The sequence below is a fragment of the Anarrhichthys ocellatus genome, unplaced genomic scaffold, assembly GCF_004355925.1.
Source record: "Anarrhichthys ocellatus isolate YVR2014 unplaced genomic scaffold, GSC_Weel_1.0 scaffold194, whole genome shotgun sequence".
In the NCBI taxonomy this organism is placed as follows: domain Eukaryota; kingdom Metazoa; phylum Chordata; class Actinopteri; order Perciformes; family Anarhichadidae; genus Anarrhichthys; species Anarrhichthys ocellatus.
In genome coordinates this window covers 198,447-217,708 of record NW_022280224.1, presented here as the reverse complement: position 1 = coordinate 217,708, position 19,262 = coordinate 198,447, and the positions used below count along the sequence as shown (strand labels likewise).

The window sequence follows — 19,262 nt, the reverse complement described above, 5'->3', positions numbered from 1 at the left end:
AATCCTACACCGTACGTAGGACACACCTGAGGAGGAAGTGACATCTTGTTGCCATTGGTGACAGGGGAGGTTGTGGGAGGGAGGAGGGGTTTCATAAAGTGTGATAGAGGGAGAGAGAGAGAGAGAGCAGGTGGATTGTCCCAAAAAATGTTGCTGCATTGGAAACTTTAGAGTGATCTGAAAAGCAGCAGAGAGGCTGGATGTTGTTAGATGTTTTTAAATGAATTTTCCTCAAAGTGGACCAGGAATATACTGAGAGAGATGGGGCTGGAGGTCCCAAACCAGGATGTTTGACCCTGTGAGACTGTAAGACGTCTGATATTGGACCTTTTTCTTTAAGATGTGATGAATTGAAGCTGTTGAACCATGTCAGCTTTATGAATTTTACGTGGATATTTGGAAATTGTTCACCCAGTGTGTAGGAAGCGATCCTACAAATATCAGATCAATTCACACACCTTTCCACCTGTGCTTGTGGATATTTTTTTTTTCACATCAGTGTGGACTAGAAGTCTGCTTACATCAGATACCGCTGTCAGAGTGTGGGAGAGTTTGTTCTGTGCACGCGAAGATGTACAAGCGCCGGGAATATGTGGAACTTTATGAGAAGGATCTGGCCAAATGGGCGCTGCTACGCAACGTCAACACTGTGATGAAACACAGCACGCTGATGCCGGTACGCACCTGTGTGTGTGCGTGTGTGTGTGTGTGTGAGAGAGAGAGAGAAAGTGTTTAAGTTTCATGAGTCATAATTGTATGTCTGCCCTCTGTCCCCTTGTTTCATGCATCAAACATTAATTATATTCCTCTGCGGCCTTGGTGTGAAAGCTTTGTGTGTGTGTGTGTGTGTGTGTGTGTGTGTGTGTGTGTGTGTGTGTGAGAGAGACATGCTGTCTTATCTAATATTGCAGAACTGTGTCTTCAACGTACCTGCGCGCCCGTGTGTGTGTGTGTGTGTGTGTGTGTGTGTGTGTGTGTTATTATAAACCGTGGCACAAGGGCAACAATTTGTGGCCATGTTTGCGAGCAACAAAAGCAAACTCTATCTCTATTGCACCTTCAAGGAACAGACAGTTTGGGAAATATGCTTATTCCTTCCAAGAGCTTATAGAGATTATTGATTATCATTCAGATGTTAATTATGAGGCTACAGCCAGCAGCCGGTTAGCTGGGCTTAGACTTAGAACAGGGGGAAACAGCTACCCTGGCTCTGTACAAAGATAACAAAATCCACCTGCCAGCACCTCTAAGGCTGTGATCAGACCGACTTTAACTGTGTGAGAAAAAGGAATTGCTCAAACATTGTATTCAAACCCCGTCTCATAGTATTATAAGGCACTGTTTAGTGTGTTGATGTCTGATAGGCCTTCAAGCTCATGGATCTGTTATTCAAACTGAACTTCCTGGATCATATTTCTTTACTTCCATCTTCTGCTGATTTATACTTCTACTCCGCTACAATTCAGACACAAATATTGTACTTTTTACTTCACTACATTTACTTGATAACATTAGTTACTAGTTATTTCAGATTAATAATACAAAATATAATCAACCAATGAAACATGAACCTGTGAACAAAGTACTTATAAATAGCCCCACCTCATTCTGCTTCAACATTAAAGTGATTAATGCATCTTACATTAATGCTTTAAAATTAAAAAGGTGAATCTGAAAAGTTTGTATCACAATTCACAAACTAAATGTTGCTATATTTTCCAGTCAATTAAAACATCCAAAGAGATTTCTAAAACAGCGACGGCAGCGTAATAAACCTCTCCTCTGATGATCTGTATGCTTAACTTTTTATACAAAAAAAAAATCAGTAAATATATGTCAAAAACACTCTTTCTATAGTGGCACGGTTGGCCGTTTATCTTTGTTTAACGCACCTCTGAATGTTAGCGTTGGAAGTGAGCGACAAACAGCTAACTGTGCTACGGATAAACAGGAGCTGTGTATTTACCCTTTATTTTGTGGGAACAGAGAGGTATTTTGACAGCAGTCTTTACCTCTCATGCATTACTAAGTATTACATTCAAGTCACAGACAGCCACAGGGCTGAGCATCCCATTTTATGAAAAACATGAAGGGCACTCAGACCTCCAGCACTGAAAAATACAATGCCTAAAATGCAATAGGTTCTTCCTTGTTCCCTGCTACACCCTTCAAACAAGTTATATGAAAATCGAGCCAGTCGTTTTTTCCGTAATCCTGCTGACAAACAAACAAACCAAACTATAAACCTTGGCTGAGGTAATAATCAATGTCTTTACATCTTCAGAAAACCCAGAAGATTGTTGAACAAAACCTGCTGTTTTGAATGTATTTCCTAACCATCTGAATGAAAAATATATTGCATCCACTGCAAACCTGTTTCTCCAGTTGCGACTGAATTTCATGTTCTTGCTTTTTTTTCAAGATTTTGTTTTTTAAATTAACAATATAATATCAATATAGACAAATATAACAGATCTTTCCTTAGAATTTTGTTTCACGGTGTATAAGCTAAGACGTATGTCATTTCTGGGTACAATCTTTTATTAATACTGTACTTTGGGGGGGGGGGGGGGGGACAAACAAAAAACAAGTGGAAACATGATTTTTATTTCCTCCAGATGTTCGAAAAAACCTTCAGAACAGCAGTTTGTTTTGTTAAACCGTCAGCTGGCTTTAAACATTTTACAGAGATGCCGTTCAGGTCGACAGAAAGTGTGACACTCAAAAGTTTGACAGTATTTAAACACCTCTGATGTACTAACCCTTCTCTTCCGTCTCGACTGTCTTCTGGTTAGATGTCCTACCGGTCCACCTCAGCAAATTCCTGGTACACATTTTGTGTTTTGTACTTTCCAGAAGCTTCTAGTCCAGGTCCTGTCTGCCTGGACCAGGAGATCATCCGGGGTTAATTTCACTGTTTTCAGACTGCACCATTTATGTCAAATATAGAAAGAATTCACTAACCCTGCTGGGTCTTAATGTAACGGCTTAAATATACAGAGTAGAGGAAGTAGTGGTCAGCCAAAAGCTGTAGAGTAAGATGAAATGATCTAACCCACTCTGACTTGAGTTGAAATGGTTCACATGTCTCCAGACTGCATTAAGCCTGGTCTAGGTGCAGTGTGAAAATGGTTATGATTCAGTTATTGAAACAATAATGGATAATAATGGATTCTAATCATGGGTCTGATCAACGTGCATGTCGTACTAAAGGCACCGTTCATTTCTGGTTCTGATTTATCATGCGATCTTCCTCATTGCTCTTATTCTAACCTTGATTTAAAATTTTGATTCTGTTTTTGTTTTTCCCCAGTGATTCAACTCATTTATGATCCTAATCCTGAGTTTGAGTTTGATTTTAGATATTTTCTTTCCAGGGCGACTATGTCTGGTTGGACTTGAAGACTGGTCGGGAGTTTGAGGTGCCGGTCGGTGCGGTGGTCAAACTCTGTGACTCAGGACAGATCCAGGTGCTGGATGACGAAGGCAACGTAAGTGCTGAAACACTCTTTTGTGTTACATTCAGAAGTTTATTTTTTCTGTCTGTGGGAGCATGCAATACTGAAAAACTCCATATATATACTACTGCAACTGTACTGTATATCGTGCACTATATGATAAACCCTCACCATTTTATTTGATCGTCCCAAACGTGTGTGTGAAATGTATACACCCCTTCCCCTTTCTCCCCCCTCCCCCCCTAGGAGCACTGGATCTCCCCCCAGAATGCTACCAACATCAAGCCAATGCATCCCACCTCCATCCACGGTGTGGAGGACATGATCCGCCTGGGAGACCTCAACGAAGCTGGCATCCTCCGCAACCTGCTCATCAGATACAGAGAAAAGCTCATATATGTGAGTAGTACTGCAGTAGTTCTAATACTACTGCTGCACACTGATACTGGTCGACTACAACCTGCTAATCAGTAACAGTGTAAAACTCACCAGTCCACCATCAACCCATTTCCACCAGGTATTAACATGCCTCATCTCGGTAATGATATGTACTCACCAGTGTTGTTAAGCGTAAATATTTAATACGACCCACATTCTGGCCGAGCAGTAGAATTGGTAGAGTTACTGTACTGTAGGTGACCTGTTTTTTAAACTTTAAAGTATGTCCAATTTGTACAGATTTCATTTGATGCGATCACATGACATTCGGCACACATCCTGCAACAACATGTCATCCAGATACGGATATCAAATTAACACCAGTTGTAATTTTGAGTTATACAGCTCATTTCACCTGAAGAAGTCCCACAATGTGGAGTACAAGTCTTTTATTCAAGGACTTTAATTGGGCATACAGTATTAAAATCACACATTACATATTTCCATCGATATTATGCCCAAGCAAATGGTAAATACACTGCTGGATTGCTTACTGGTGAAGTTATTGGTAGTAGTTGGAAATGAAAACATTAGTTTTCAGGCTTTCTCCAACGAAACTCATAGAATATAAAAAAACAATCATTCAGAAAAAAAAATAGTGCAGAAGTATAAATATGGGGATAAAATATATCATATATAATATAACTAGTATATTCCTGTCAACAGGAATGTAGTTAGTTTATATGTGAACAGCTAGTAAAACAGTAAGTGTACAAAGGTAAAGTAACAATATAAAGATAAATGTTGAATGGTGACCTTAGTTCATTCATAATTACCATCACACCAACACTGCTCCTACGTTATCTTTATACCTCTTGAAGGACTACTAGAGCTTGTTAAACCTTTATGCAGGGCTTACACCTCCTTATTATTGTCGTCTGCTGGTGGCTGTTTTCCTGCTCTCATCTCAATCTCCTGCCTCTTCATCTCTTCTCTCTGTCCCTACTCCTTCTCCTCTACCTGTTCCCCGTTTCCTATGAAGACAAACTGTGGTGGCAGGGTAAGTCCGCTCCCGCACGTCTAGATCCGGAGATAGATCCGACCTCAGCTGAAAATAATGCGCCTAACACGTGTATTTAATGCACCTGCACGGCCTCAGAAACAGCAACATGCAGTGTATTTCCTACCAAACTGCATCTGCAAACTGCACGCATGTTGCACGTTTTGAATGTTTCATGTCAGCGGCGTTCTGTTTCATAAATTCCTAAAGCCGCTTAAACTTGAAAGTAAATTTATTTTACTGTGCTCTGCACAAACATTGCATCTACATGTTTGTGATCAGTGACCGCCATCGTCACTCATGGCTTACAGCGAAAACTAAATGGGCTCGCAGGGAAAAGCAGCAAAGTTTCCCAATCGCTGAAGCTGTGGAGGTGTCATGTTTTACGGTGCTGGTTCTCCCAGACCTCCAGCCTGGATGCTGCATGTTGTTTTTGTTTCCAACATGGCCGCCTGCTCTCTCGTAGCGAACACTGATACGTCCTCATTGTCATCCCTCACCACCTGAGCTACGACACCTTGCGTCATCTCATCCACCCTTCCTCCAAGTCTCTCCCCTGACCCTGCTGTGTGAGCAGACAGCACAGAATCTCATGTGTTTGATGCATGTAAGATTTATTTGACTTGATGTTCATTCCAAGAATAAAACCATTTAAAAACCGCATATAACTCTGCGTACTACTTCAAGTTTGAAGCCCTCAGAACAGGAAGTACATCATTATTTTTATTGATTTCTTTTGTTAATTTATTTACTCACAGGGACAAGACAAATACATATTATCCCAGGTGTAATGTATACTGGGGCTGAAGCTAATTTACGGATTAAGTGCATGTGTCTCTGTGTATGCATTGACATATATCGACATAGATTGTGTGTTACTGCCATTTTATTTTATTCAAAATGAGTTTGACCAATACTGATCTATGATAATTAAACTGACCTGTTCATCAGCTGCAGGGATCAACATTATTCAACATCCACGAACCACTGAATGTTTGGCAGTGGTCAGAAAGTAACCAAGTACATTTAATGTTCTTAAATACCTAACTTAAGGTGTTTGTACTTTACTTGAGTATTTCCACTTTATACTTCTACTCCACTGCATTTAAGAGGTAAATGTAGTACATTTTACTCCACCATATTTATCTGACTGTAGTTACTTGGCATATTTTGCTGAACATTTGTCAAACAAAACACAAGATTATCTTCTGAAACACGGTTCATTCTCCAGTGAAACGAATATCGGGAACTTAGTTTTATTTTCTCACACATGGTGCAAGTGTATTAGAAATATTTGCAGCCGGTTTTCAATGAAAATCAAGTTGTTTGGACGAACACATTAGAACATTACACTGCGTGGTAAGGTGGTAAGCACCCAATTGTCAACATTATCTATAAAGTTAGACGGTTTTCGCAGATTTAATTGCCCAACACTATTAAAGTACTTTAAAAATCCACCTCTGCCAAAAACAACAAAAATGCAGCTCACACATTAATGCATCAGTGATAATATATGTAAGGTTTATGCTCTGGCAAAAATCTGGCTAAAAGGCTTATTTACAGCCTTTGTAGGTTTAAGGATGGGAATACTTCCACAACGCTGCCATCCAGTATATGTCTTACAGATCATCGGCATGAAATGGCTCAAAGTTGTTTGCATCATCGACCTTAAATCAGCTCATCCTCTTCCTCTCTGTGTGCAGACGTACACCGGCTCCATCCTGGTGGCCGTCAACCCGTACCAGGTGCTGCCCATCTACACGGCCGACCAGATCCGCCTCTACACCAACAAGAAGATCGGCGAAATGCCGCCCCACATCTTCGCCATCGCTGACAACTGTTACTTCAACATGCAGAGGAACAACCGCGACCAGTGCTGCATCATCAGGTAGGAGGGAGTTCAGGTTGCAAAGTAGAAGTGGCTCAAGGGCAAATCTCCAATATGTGGCAAAGATCTGAGTTTCAGCCCGATGTCTGTCTGTCTGTCGGTCGGTCCACCTCTTTGGTCTTGAGTGAAATATCTCGACACCTATTGGATGGATAATTGTGCAAAAACAGTGATCCCCCAAATCAAACTGAAGCTGACATTTTCAATTTAGTTACTTTCACTTTTTCCTTATGACCTCAGTAGGATTAGTAACATTAGAAATCTTCAGTGACATTAAAACACTCTGGTAGTGTAGTGTATACACATTTACACACTGGTCAGAAAGGAGAGAGGATTCATTTAAACATGGGACATCAAACTTTTCAAATGGGCTGACCAAAATATGTACAAAATGTCAAAAATAGCCAAGTACCAGAGGGCTTGACTACGTATTGGTTAAGAAGACATTTCATTTCTCATCTCGAGTATTTCTAATATTTCCCACATTGAGATATTTCCTGATTGATTAGGCAAAGTTCTGAATCAGATTTGACTGGTGCATATAAAAAGTTAATTTGGTATGTTGTAGAAAACAGGAAACATCTGTTAAAATTAAGGCATTGAGAAAAGTGCAGGTACCAAGGATATGTGTGTGTGTGTGTGTGTGTTTGTGTGTGTGTGTGACTTGTTAGTGGTGAGTCCGGAGCGGGGAAGACAGAAAGCACCAAACTCATCCTGCAGTTCCTGGCAGCCATCAGCGGTCAACACTCCTGGATAGAACAGCAGGTCCTGGAGGCCAACCCTATACTAGAAGGTAGGAACACACACACACTTAGGTCCACTTAGGTTGAACTCTGGGACAAGATGATGAAATGTTGAGGTCACCTAGTGATGTGTGCATACCGTTTATATTTACAGGTGTACTTTATGTCCGAGCAGGTGATAGAAATATGTTACCTGTCGATCCCGCTCTCGCTCTCCATGGGGACGAGAGACGGATGCAGGCCTTATTTACACTCTGATCCAGCACAGCGTGAATGCCTCAGCTAAAAGAAAAACAACATCTCACCGAGCTACATGCATCTATGTCTCAGTCTCCTCTTAAACTCTTTAGGTTCTCCATCATGGAACCTTATAAAAGCAGACGAGCGTACACATTAACACCAGGCGGCAACATCCGGTTCTGAAAAGTGAAGCCGATCAGGGATCTTAAACTTGCATTCTCTCTACTGGCAATCAGGGGGCGACTCCTCTGATTGTATAGAAGTCTATGAGAAAATGACTCTACTGCTCTCTTGATTTATTACCTCAGTAAACATTGTAAACATGAGTTTATGGTCTCAATCTCTAGTTTCAAGTCTTCTTCAATACAGCATGATGTTCATTTAATAAATTATTGTCTATTTAGAGTCAATTGGCGGGGCAACCTTGTGATTGACAGGTTGCTACCACAGCCGTACATCTCTACGTCACTTCTCCACAGTCCAAATAATATGGTCACTACCGGTCACTGGTTGCAAAAGAAATCAAAGATGGCGACGGCCAAAATCAAAGACGATAATGGCCACAAACCAATGGGTGACATAACGACAACTACATCCAGTTCTTATGTTCAGTCTATGATTTACACACAAGTAAGAAAGGATAGAGGACAGAGTCTTGAACCTCAACTGTATCTTAAACACAAAGTGTCAACTTGTTTTTTACAGGTCTTGATCTGGTATTAAAATGTATGTTCCTTCGAAAATGTTATTTTATATGAAATCCCATGTAATGAAAACACACAAATACACACAGAAGTACACACCTGCAGCTGGGTTATCCTTGCGTCCATATGACATCATCGTTACTGGTTTGTCTTCCAGCCTTTGGCAACGCTAAAACCATCCGCAATGACAACTCGTCTCGTTTTGGGAAATACATCGACATCCATTTCAACAAGAGAGGAGCCATAGAGGGAGCCAAGATAGAGCAATACCTGCTGGAGAAATCCAGAGTCTGCCGACAGGTAGGGCACACAATGATAACACCTGTCCACCTGCTCACACTCCTCAGGATCCAAATAACCTAAACATCCTGACAACATGGAAAAAAGCTTTTCCAACCCAATTTTCTTCTTAAATGTCCCTTTGTGGTTCATTTAATGAGAGGATGCCTTTAGACATTCACATGCTAACATTAGCATGCTAAAGTTAAGATGCTAAGGTGAGTGTGCTAACCTTTGCACACTTTGAAAGACACACTGAGGATTTTTCAATAATCTATCTGCAGGTTATTAAGGAGCAAACAAAGAATTATTTTTTCTAATCAGCAATATCTAGATATAAATACACACACGTAGAATTATTCACTATATTTTGATTGTTGTATTTTATGTTACTGTCTTTTATACTCTCTCATTTCTTCTATTTCTCTCTTTACATATCACATTATAGTGTTTGTGTATATACGTACATAACATTTTATACTTTAATATATTATTATATATGTATATAATCATACTTATACCTCTGAAGCCAGGTTTGAAATGAAAAAATAATAACTGTATTGTATTGTATATATTGTATATTTCTTTTTTTTAATGTCATCTCATATTTTTTCATTTTCTTATTTTATTTTGACTACATTCAAACAGTTATGTATCTGCGTTTTTCCCTCTCAGCCCGTGTCTGTGCTGCTGAATGTGACTTTAATGTTCGCTCTCTGCAGGCCCACGATGAGAGGAACTACCACGTCTTCTACTGCATGCTGAGGGGCATGACTGCAGAGGAGAAGAGGAAACTGGGTCTGAGCAAGGCCACCGACTACACCTACCTGACCATGGTGAGTACTCCCCTCCATCCTCGCGTGAGCTGTGCCGGTCACGTCGTTAGCAACCGGTTAGCTGCTGCAGCAGTTGAGACTTTGACCTTTTCTCAGTGAACGGTCACTTGAGCATCGGGACATTGAAACGCTCAGTGAGTGCACAACAACAAACAGCTCACCCTTAAACACTGACAAAACAGAGATGATGGGAGAAGAAGTTGAGATACTTCCACTGAGAGCAGTACTTAGACGGGACTGTTTTTGGAGTACCAGAAAATTGTGAAAACACTAATAAGGTTATGAGTGACATCTTTAAGAATAATCTTAACATAGAGCTGCAGCCTCTGAAATTTATTGGAACCTTCGTCTTTGACCAAAAGCTAACTGTAAGTAAAACCTTCAAAGTTTTTTGAGAGACCGCTGAAAAGAGGCACAATGGTGTGTAATGTCAACGTACAATGAAAGTGAGAAAAACATTAAAAAGTTGGGGAATAGCCCTGAACATTGGAACAGGAATCTAAACAAGTGGGGGGGAGGGGGGACAAGATGGGAATCACTGTTTGGAAAAATACAGGAAAAGTCAGGAAAAACCACATGAATTTCTGTTCCTTTATAAGAGCTTTGAGGGGAAACGTCCTCATTAAAAACTGACCAAACGGATGATGTGATGAGAAGTTGAGATACTTCTTCCAGCTATACTACGAGTTTGATAACAGAGAAGGTTTCAGGGATGTAAAACGTGTTATGTTTTGTCCTTTACAGTCAAACAGCAAGGAAACAAACAGCTATAACTGAAATATAAAAGGACAAAATACTCAATACAATTGGATGATATTTATTAATGTTTGATCGCCACAAACTGAGTCTCGCTTTCTCTGTTTCTCTGCAGGGTAAATGTATAGTTTGTGATGGCCGAGACGACATGAAAGAGTACTCCAACATCCGCTCTGCAATGAAGGTACTTATTAAAACCACACACTGATCATAGTACAGCAAAGAGACATTAGCTCCAGCTGTAACTTTAGCGGTTTAGTAGCTACTTAAAGTCAAATAATACTCTTAAAAAGCTTGGATATGAAAGACACTGAAATAATCGCCTGTGCTCTGTTCTGCAGGTGCTGATGTTCACAGACAAAGAGAACTGGGAGATTACTAAACTGCTGGCTGCTATATTACACATGGGGAACCTCAGATACGAAGGTAAAGTCAAAAGGATTCTTGGTGAATTTTACAACACAGTGTATGAGTTTGTTGCTGCTCTGGTATGTTTCCCTGTTCGGTCGTCCAGTTTCTTGCGTTGAATACCAGTAGACACTATTCAGGACTGGAAAAAGATTTGCGAGCTTTTTAAGGTTCAGAAAAACGATTTATCTGTATTTTAATCCACAGTTAATATTGTCCTAAAACGACAGTCGAATTTGTAGTAAGTAGGTAGTAATAAGTTCTCTTAGTATCTAAAAACAATCAGAATGTATCAGATGTCTATTACAAAGGAAATAAAAGATATTTTGGTTGTTGCAACACAGAGGTTTACAAAGCATTTCCAGTTTTAGTTATTCTAGGATTATTATGGTACAGCAGTATAACCGTCCCCAGCATTGAGTGAGCCGCTTGTTGACCTTTGACCCTGCAGCTCGTACCTACGACAACCTGGATGCCTGCGAGGTTGTCCGGAGCCCTCACCTCACCACTGCTGCTACGCTGCTGGAGGTGACACACACACACAAAAAAAACACAAACACACACGCTGTCAATCTGTTTCAGTAATGGCAGGTTCATCCATATGCTCTACAGTATGTAAGTGGGTGGTTTAGACACACAGAAGGAAGAAGAGAGGCCGTCTATATCCTGTTCAAAGCTCTCCGCTACAGACAATCCACAATACAAAATATCATAACCAATTAATTAAAACCTGTGCCGCTGTATTATTAAATAAACTAAAATAAATATCATGTTATATATGTAAAATATTTAATCGCGATTAATCGCATTGTTATGGCAAAGTTCAATAATGAATTCAAAAGTAGTGTATTGCGCACTTTTATTTTAAAAGTACTGCTATATGAACAATAACATTTGGTTCACGAGATGCAGGCAGCATGTTTTATACTTAATGTGAATATAATTCATACTTTGTTGGCATCATATTCTGAAAACCGGATGTTCGTCTGAAGAAACTGGATGTTGTCTCACGTTAATCTTTCTGCTAACTTTCAAAGTCCTTCGCTCGCTCCCGATCTGTGCCGTTTAAATGCGTTTACCGTGAATTTCAGCATATAGGTGCACTAAAATTACTGACTATAGGATGTTTGCTGGCTTTTATCCCACTGTTCTTGTCATCCTCTTGTTGTTATGTATATGTATTATCTCTTGTCTTTCAATTAAAAAAAAAAAAGAAAAAAAAAAAAAGAAATTATAATAAATTTTAAAAATGCGTTAACGCGTGATAAAATAATTGTCGGCGTTAATTAATGAATGCGTTAACGCGAAATTAAGGCGTTAACTTGCCCAGCACTAATATATAGTACATATGATTCAAGGGCCTCTGGGTTTGTACCCTTGAGGCCCAGCTACTATTCAATACTGGCAAATAAAAAACCTTCGGAAAATACCTGTGACCTCAGGTCAGCTAACATTTTGATTAAGGCAATTTTGTGCACCTTTACAATAATCAATATCCAAAAATGTTATCTTTCATTTTAGCATGATTTCTAGACGACTTGAGGTTGAATTATCTAACCATTAAATAAAAACTAAAGAGATGGCTTTAAGCAAACCAAACCTGCATCATGAGTAATCACATTACCTCATCTCTGGCACTGCCATCATGTACTCCTTTGCAAATCTGCTACTTTTGTAATGTATTTATGTATTTTATTGTATTGCGTGATATTGTGCTGTACAGTACAGTGTTGTACTATAGTGTTGTAATGTTGAAGTGTACTGATAATATTAGGTCACATTGTAATAACCTGCTCGGGACTAAAAATGAAAATTAGCTCTCAAGCTAACTCTGGCACATTTACATTGTGGTGGAAACTGAAATGTTGATGAATGTGCACTGTCCTTGGTAAATAAATAAATAATACTGAAGGAGATGAAACAGTTGTGTGTGCATGTGTGTGTTCAGGTGGACGGTAAGGACCTGATGAACTGTCTGACCAGCCGAACTCTGATCACCAGAGGAGAGACCGTCTCCACCCCACTCAGCATGGAACAAGCTCTGGACGTACGGGACGCTTTCGTGAAGGTGAAACACTTGATCATTCAAACTGCTTTTTAGTCGTCTTTTCTTCACACATGACCTTAAATATAAGGCGAAAAAAATATCCATTACAGGAGGTTACAGGTGCACTGTGGAGTTTTCTACCGCGTTGAATGTACTTCCTTCAACATAAAACATTTTTGAAAGCAAATAGTTTAAGTATTTTAAGTCCTGCTATTTTTTTATACCCATGTTTACAAGCTAGAGTTCTTCTTCTCTGCCTTTAGTGGCATTTGGCTGCGGTTCTGAGCGCATCATCACCACCTGTAGATCACTGGAACAGTTTGAAAACATTTGTAGGGATGTGAATTCTAAGGCCAAAAAACACCCCAAATACTTCATAGTGCTACTTGAGGTCCAAAACTCTGCAGGTCTTTAAAGTATTACGGTGATTTAACGTGTGTGTGTGTGTGTGTGTGTGTGTGTGTGTGTGCAGGGAATTTACGGCCGCTTGTTTGTGTGGATCGTGGAGAAGATCAATGCGGCCATTTACAAGCCGATGCCCTCACAGCCCAAAGCTCTCAGACGCTCCATCGGACTGCTGGACATCTTCGGCTTTGAGAACTTCACTGTCAACAGGTACAGCACGCCCCCAAAGACCAGCACTCAGACCTGACACAGACAGGACAGTAACATGACCAGCTGATCTCATTAGCATCAGAAGGATTTCCTTTCATTCTCCATATCATCTTGGTCCCGTTAGTTTTCCTCCTCTCATGTTTGTTGATCAGATGCAGCGTGTTTGATTATTTGGTATTTGTATAGTTCCCCATTTCCTTCTTCATCATTAGGTAAATGATTATGAAATGAATGATCGCATGAATAAATTGTGTAAAATATATAAATGATTTGTGAAATAACTAAAGAAAGGATTGAAACTCAACATAATACTAAACTTTAATAATCAGCATCTTTATTTTCACATTGAAGAGCTTTATAGGACCAATCATATGTATTTTGCATTAGATCTAGATTGATTTTTGTTGTGACCAGTTGTATATCAACTTGAAAAGAAGCTGTTTGTCAAACTGGCCTCTTACAATGTGAATAAATGTCCAGTTAAACTTCTTCCTCTCACCCACGCTTCCTGACTTGAAGAGCCACCGAGTGCAAAGTAATTTTCTCTCGTCGCTTCTCGTCCCTCCGTCCCGCAGCTTTGAGCAGCTGTGCATCAACTTCGCCAACGAGAACCTGCAGCAGTTCTTCGTCCGGCACGTCTTCAAGCTGGAGCAGGAGGAGTACAACCTGGAGAACATCAACTGGCAGCACATCGAGTTCACCGACAACCAGGACGCCCTGGACATGATCGCCATCAAACCCATGAACATCATCTCGCTCATCGACGAGGAGAGCCGCTTCCCCAAGGTACGCGCGCTCGGGTGGTTGGATGGTGGGACGCAGATAAGCGACCAACCGAGTACCCCACCGCTCTCTCCTTCCTTTTTCGAGACTGTAGGAACGTGAGCTGCTGAGTGTAAATCCGCGGTATCGCCGTTCGCCTCGCTCAGAGGCCGTCCTCACCATAATACTTTACACTACTTTAGGAGGGAGGGAGGTCAGACGGCAGCTGGCAGTACCACGGGTCTGCACTTTGCGGCTCACGTCACAGCAGTTTCACAAGCGTGTGTGAGAACTACGGTGGCCTTGAGGTCCCTCAAAAACACAAAAGGCCTCTCTTTAGAGCCAGTGTGTTTGGTTTGTCCCTTCTGGGCTACTGTAGAAACATGGTGGAGGACTCAGTGAAGTAAACCTGCTCCCTATGTAGATGTGAAGGACTCATTCTTAGTTTCAGGTGATACGCTTCAGAAAACATAGTTATGGATATTATATTTCAATCTGCCAGTAGATCCCCTGAAATGCCGCACACTGGCTCTTTAAGTAAATGTACAAATGTATTAGCACCCAAATCCACTGTGGATTATTTTTGGTCCATTTACAGGCACTGTTATTTAACAAAGTCATTTTAGAGGAATAATCAGATTGACTTCACATATAGTCAGTATCTTCTAAACACCTTTGCGATAAAACATTCAAACTTTTAGATTTCATGGAAACAGCGTTGCTGTGGGGAAGCAGATCATTTATTTATTATTTCATTGTAAATTCTCACTTTAGCTTTGTGTGCTGCTTATATATTCTTGAATGTTTATTGTTGTAGATAAAATACTTAAAGTAGCTAGAATCAATATTTTTTTTAATAATGATGTGTCAAATTACAAAGTCAAAGTTGTCTCCTTCAGTGATAAACCTACAGAGAGTTATCAGCTGAATCTACGGCTCCTCTCGGCTTTACGGAATTCTATATTGCGTTTCAGCTCTTTATTTATCTGTCTGGCACCAAACTTTCTTCCGGTTCACTCTCAGCCCTCTCGTAGTGTCGTTTACGAAGAAGAAGCTGTAAAAGGTCACTGTACTAACTGATCAGCAGAAAAGACAGACAGAGTTAGACACTACCTGGTGAACATAGTGGAGCATTTAGCAGCTAAAGAGACAGTTGTTTCCCTCTGGAGTTGGTGGAGACCAAAACCAGAGCTAAAAGAGAGTAAATGTCACACATCAACTTAAAAGGTGTTACCGTCAACTTCACCAGGGGCTTTGAATATGAAAATGTGTCTTTTTGTTTCCGTCTCTGTGTGTGTCCTGCAGGGCACGGACACCACCATGCTGAACAAGCTGAACCACCAGCACAAGCTCAACACATACTACATCCCTCCAAAGAACAACCATGAGACCCAGTTTGGCATCCAGCACTTTGCTGGAGTGGTTTACTACGAAACGAGAGGTCAGAGTCACTTCAGACACACCAGGAGGAGATAATGAAAATGTTCCTGTGTTACTGTGGGAACATATTAGATATTTAATGAAACCAGTTTGATGTGTTTCCTTCTGTTCTATCTATCTACTTATGGTATTATTATTTATTATTGAGCACGTGTTGTGTGTTTTTGTTTCATATTTGCTGAGATAGCTGATGATGCAAAACATATGTTATCGATGATGATTACATGCGTCTGTGCTTGTTTATTATGTGCACGCTCTGACACAGTGTGTGTGTGTGTGTGTGTGTGTGTGTGTGTGCGTGTGTCCTGCAGGCTTCCTGGAGAAGAACAGAGACACTTTATACGGTGACATCATCCAGCTGGTTCACTCCTCCAAGAACAAGTTCATCAAACAAATCTTCCAGGCTGATGTCGCTATGGTAACGGATACTCTCACACACACACACACACACACACACACACTATGAGGGGGAGCGAGGGAAGCGGAGGACAAGATGCGTGTGTTAAGCTGAACTTTTACAAAACAATTTTGGAATGTTAACGTAAGCACCGAATTTGTAGCAGACTTCTGTCTACTTGATGGTAGACAGAAGTGGAGGGGGTCATCAGTGGGGCGTCGCTCCTCTTTAACCCACATCTCTGTGAATGTCCAGGGGGGACGGAGGCAACGCCCGGGTCTATTTACTGAGATGAGCAGCAGACTGTTGAGCGTGGAGATGTTCATCACGTGGCCTAGACGTGATGTCATCTCTATTGTCAAACAAGCATGAGCGCTGACAGTGAAAGTCCTTTTCTGATTTCATTGTTAATTGCTCTGCGCTTTACTAAGATATATTCAAACATATTTTGTGATATGATCTTTTGGTGAAGTTGCATTAATCACTACCAGGGGGGAGACATTTTGTCTTCACTAGGAATACAAATAATTTAGCAGAATGTATAGATCAGGCTTCAAGGATTGAGGTGACATGTTGTCGGGTTGAACCGAACAGATTCTAGCTGAAATGTTTTGATCCTGGTTCGATCATGTGAAGCACTATAAAAGTACCATATCAATTGTAAACAATACTCAGATACGCTTTACATAAAAATAAATATTAGTTTTATTAGTTTCTGGGGATTTCTCATTGCAACGTTTGGTACACTTAGATTTATTTTGACTGGAAGTGTAACTTTGTTGTGGTGTCTAACATGACATCTTGTCATTTAGTTTCCCACTGTGACCACTAGAGGGCAGCAAACACCCATGTTTCTAAATACACTCACGTCATTGTGAGCTCAAAAATAGTCAAAACACACAGAAACCTCACCATACAACATTTCACTTCACTATCAAAACTTTAACTACATTTTGCTGAAACATACTTTTACATAAGTAAGGTTTTGAATGTAGGATTTTTACTTGTAGTGGAGTATTATCACATCATGGTGGTAGTACTTTTACTGAAGTAAATTGTCTGAATACTTCTTCCATCTCTGGCTGCAACTAACAATTATTTCCATTTTTGATTAATCTGTTCATTATTTTATGGATTAATCAATCGTTTGTCCATAAATTGTCAGGAAATTGCTTGTTTTATTTAAGCCCAGAGAGAAAAGACTCAAATCATAACATTTGAACCAGCAAATGTTTCTAATTTTTGCTGGTTAATTAGTCAATTCTCACGATTGACTAATCGACTTTTAATTGATAAAGTTGTTCTGGCTTCACTTTTAATTTTAACTCTGAACCTGCAACGTCAGCCTCACAAAGACATTTATATTTAGAGACGGAAAGAGGAGAAAGGTTAGTGTCAGAGCTCAGGAAGAGAGAAAGGAGTCCTCATTGTTTCTGACCATGACACTTTCTGTGCTGTCTCACTTTGTGTGTGTGTGTGTGTGTGTGTGTGTGTGTGTGTGTGTGTGTGTGTGTTTAGGGGGCAGAGACCAGGAAGCGTTCGCCCACTCTGAGCAGTCAGTTTAAGAGATCTCTGGAGCTGCTGATGAGAACTCTGAGCGTTTGTCAGCCTTTCTTCGTTCGCTGCATCAAACCCAACGAGTACAAGAAATCCATGGTGAGTGTCGGCACTCTGTATCCAAATAGAACACCGTAGAATAAGTTTACTTTGAATGGATTTTAGTTGACATGCAGTGCAATAGAAATAGAAGCACTTGGTTACTAGTCAACTCGCTCTGCAGCGGCTGGAAAGCAAAACATTTCTCAGCGAGTTCACTAACTGTGTTAATGAATGTGTTAAACTGTGAAATGAATTGTGGGATGGACAAAATAATGTAAACACATTAAGTCTAATAATATCGTAATTCATATTCCAAAGGCAAACAGTCGTAAATTAAAGCAAATTAATATTTACAGTATTTAATATTTACATGTTTTTAAACTTATCCATTTGTGTTGAAGCTGTTTTTGATCAAGTGTTAAAATAATTTCCTCCACACGTTGTACTTCTTCCTGTTATTTTGTCCAAGCCTGTGGATAGATGCTTAATCTGTTGTGAACTCAGGCTGCAGTGAAATATATATTCATGCACAAACACTTAATTTTTAAGTTTGTTTGTAACTGAGGAGGTCATCAGTGTTTGTAATTGTTCATATCACTAATATGAGGTTACAGAATGAAATTAATCCATAAAAAGTTTAACATGCTTTTATTTTGACCTTAATGTGTTTTGTCCATTGGAATAAACACTATTCAGTTTTCAATATATATTTCTAATTGTAAACATTTCAGACTTTTTACTTCGATAAATCAAACGGGGTGTTAAATGAAGTCAAATGTGCCCCAACAGTGTTTTCTCACCAATAACCCCTGTAAACATTGTTCATTACTAAATATTCAAACATGGATCAAAACACCACGTGGAGTCCGCTGATCATGTTCATCAAAACAAGTCAAGAGTCAATTAGTGCCAAGATGCATGAAAAATAAAACATAATAGTGAATTAAAAATAAAGGAAGTTTCACAGTGGTTTAGAATTATAGCCTTTCTAAAGGAAAACTAATCACTTGTACATCAGTTACTCCCCCGTATTACTCTACTCTGTTCTTCATGCCTCCACAGTGAACGGAGAATCTCAAAAACAGAGAACAGTCTTGATGAGTAAATGGAAGCCGTGCTTAATACCAGCAAAACTATATCCAAACCTTCGTTGACAAACTGTCATACCTCGTTCAGCATAAGAACAATAATGTGTCATTTATTTAATGTGTATTTGTTTGGGGAGACGTATGGAGCGTAAACCAAAGCCACACAGCACAGCATTTATAGCCTGAGCTAATTTGCAGTGCCCGTCCCTGATGGGTCTTTTCAAATACATAAAACTGAACCACAGATACACAAGAGACAGTACAAAACATGAACTTATCCAGTCGTGTGCTCGGTATTTCCCAAACATGCATTTCTGCTAAAAAACTGTCTTAAACCCTTTGCCACTCGTTTGTAGAGATCCTGCGCAATCTTGAGAGTGTTTTAAATAGTCAGGTTCTAGCAAAGATGCATGTGTTTGGGAAGTAGTGATAATAATACCGGAAAAATAAAACTTAGATTATAATGCACAAGCTGTGTGAGAGTTTGTATGAAGGTTTTGATGTAATTTTGCCGTTGTTAAACGCCGCCCCCATTTACTTCAACTCATCAAGACCTTTCTTCTT

General features: G+C 39.9%; 1 protein-coding gene across 2 annotated transcripts in view; it reads left to right on the top strand.

The window, feature by feature from the left end:
* The window catches only part of myo7aa (myosin VIIAa), a 61,082-nt gene that overhangs the window by 16,783 nt on the left and 25,037 nt on the right, over window positions 1-19,262 (top strand). For both annotated transcript variants that reach the window (XM_031878703.1, XM_031878704.1), the window contains exons 3-18: window positions 2,796-2,827; window positions 3,378-3,491; window positions 3,705-3,857; window positions 6,600-6,784; window positions 7,456-7,577; window positions 8,629-8,771; window positions 9,473-9,586; window positions 10,458-10,526; window positions 10,684-10,768; window positions 11,202-11,278; window positions 12,699-12,818; window positions 13,270-13,412; window positions 13,988-14,198; window positions 15,480-15,615; window positions 15,926-16,032; window positions 17,530-17,667. In XM_031878703.1, the coding sequence (XP_031734563.1) occupies window positions 2,796-2,827; window positions 3,378-3,491; window positions 3,705-3,857; window positions 6,600-6,784; window positions 7,456-7,577; window positions 8,629-8,771; window positions 9,473-9,586; window positions 10,458-10,526; window positions 10,684-10,768; window positions 11,202-11,278; window positions 12,699-12,818; window positions 13,270-13,412; window positions 13,988-14,198; window positions 15,480-15,615; window positions 15,926-16,032; window positions 17,530-17,667 (1,949 nt within the window). The remainder of the gene's footprint in view (window positions 1-2,795; window positions 2,828-3,377; window positions 3,492-3,704; window positions 3,858-6,599; window positions 6,785-7,455; window positions 7,578-8,628; window positions 8,772-9,472; window positions 9,587-10,457; window positions 10,527-10,683; window positions 10,769-11,201; window positions 11,279-12,698; window positions 12,819-13,269; window positions 13,413-13,987; window positions 14,199-15,479; window positions 15,616-15,925; window positions 16,033-17,529; window positions 17,668-19,262) is intronic.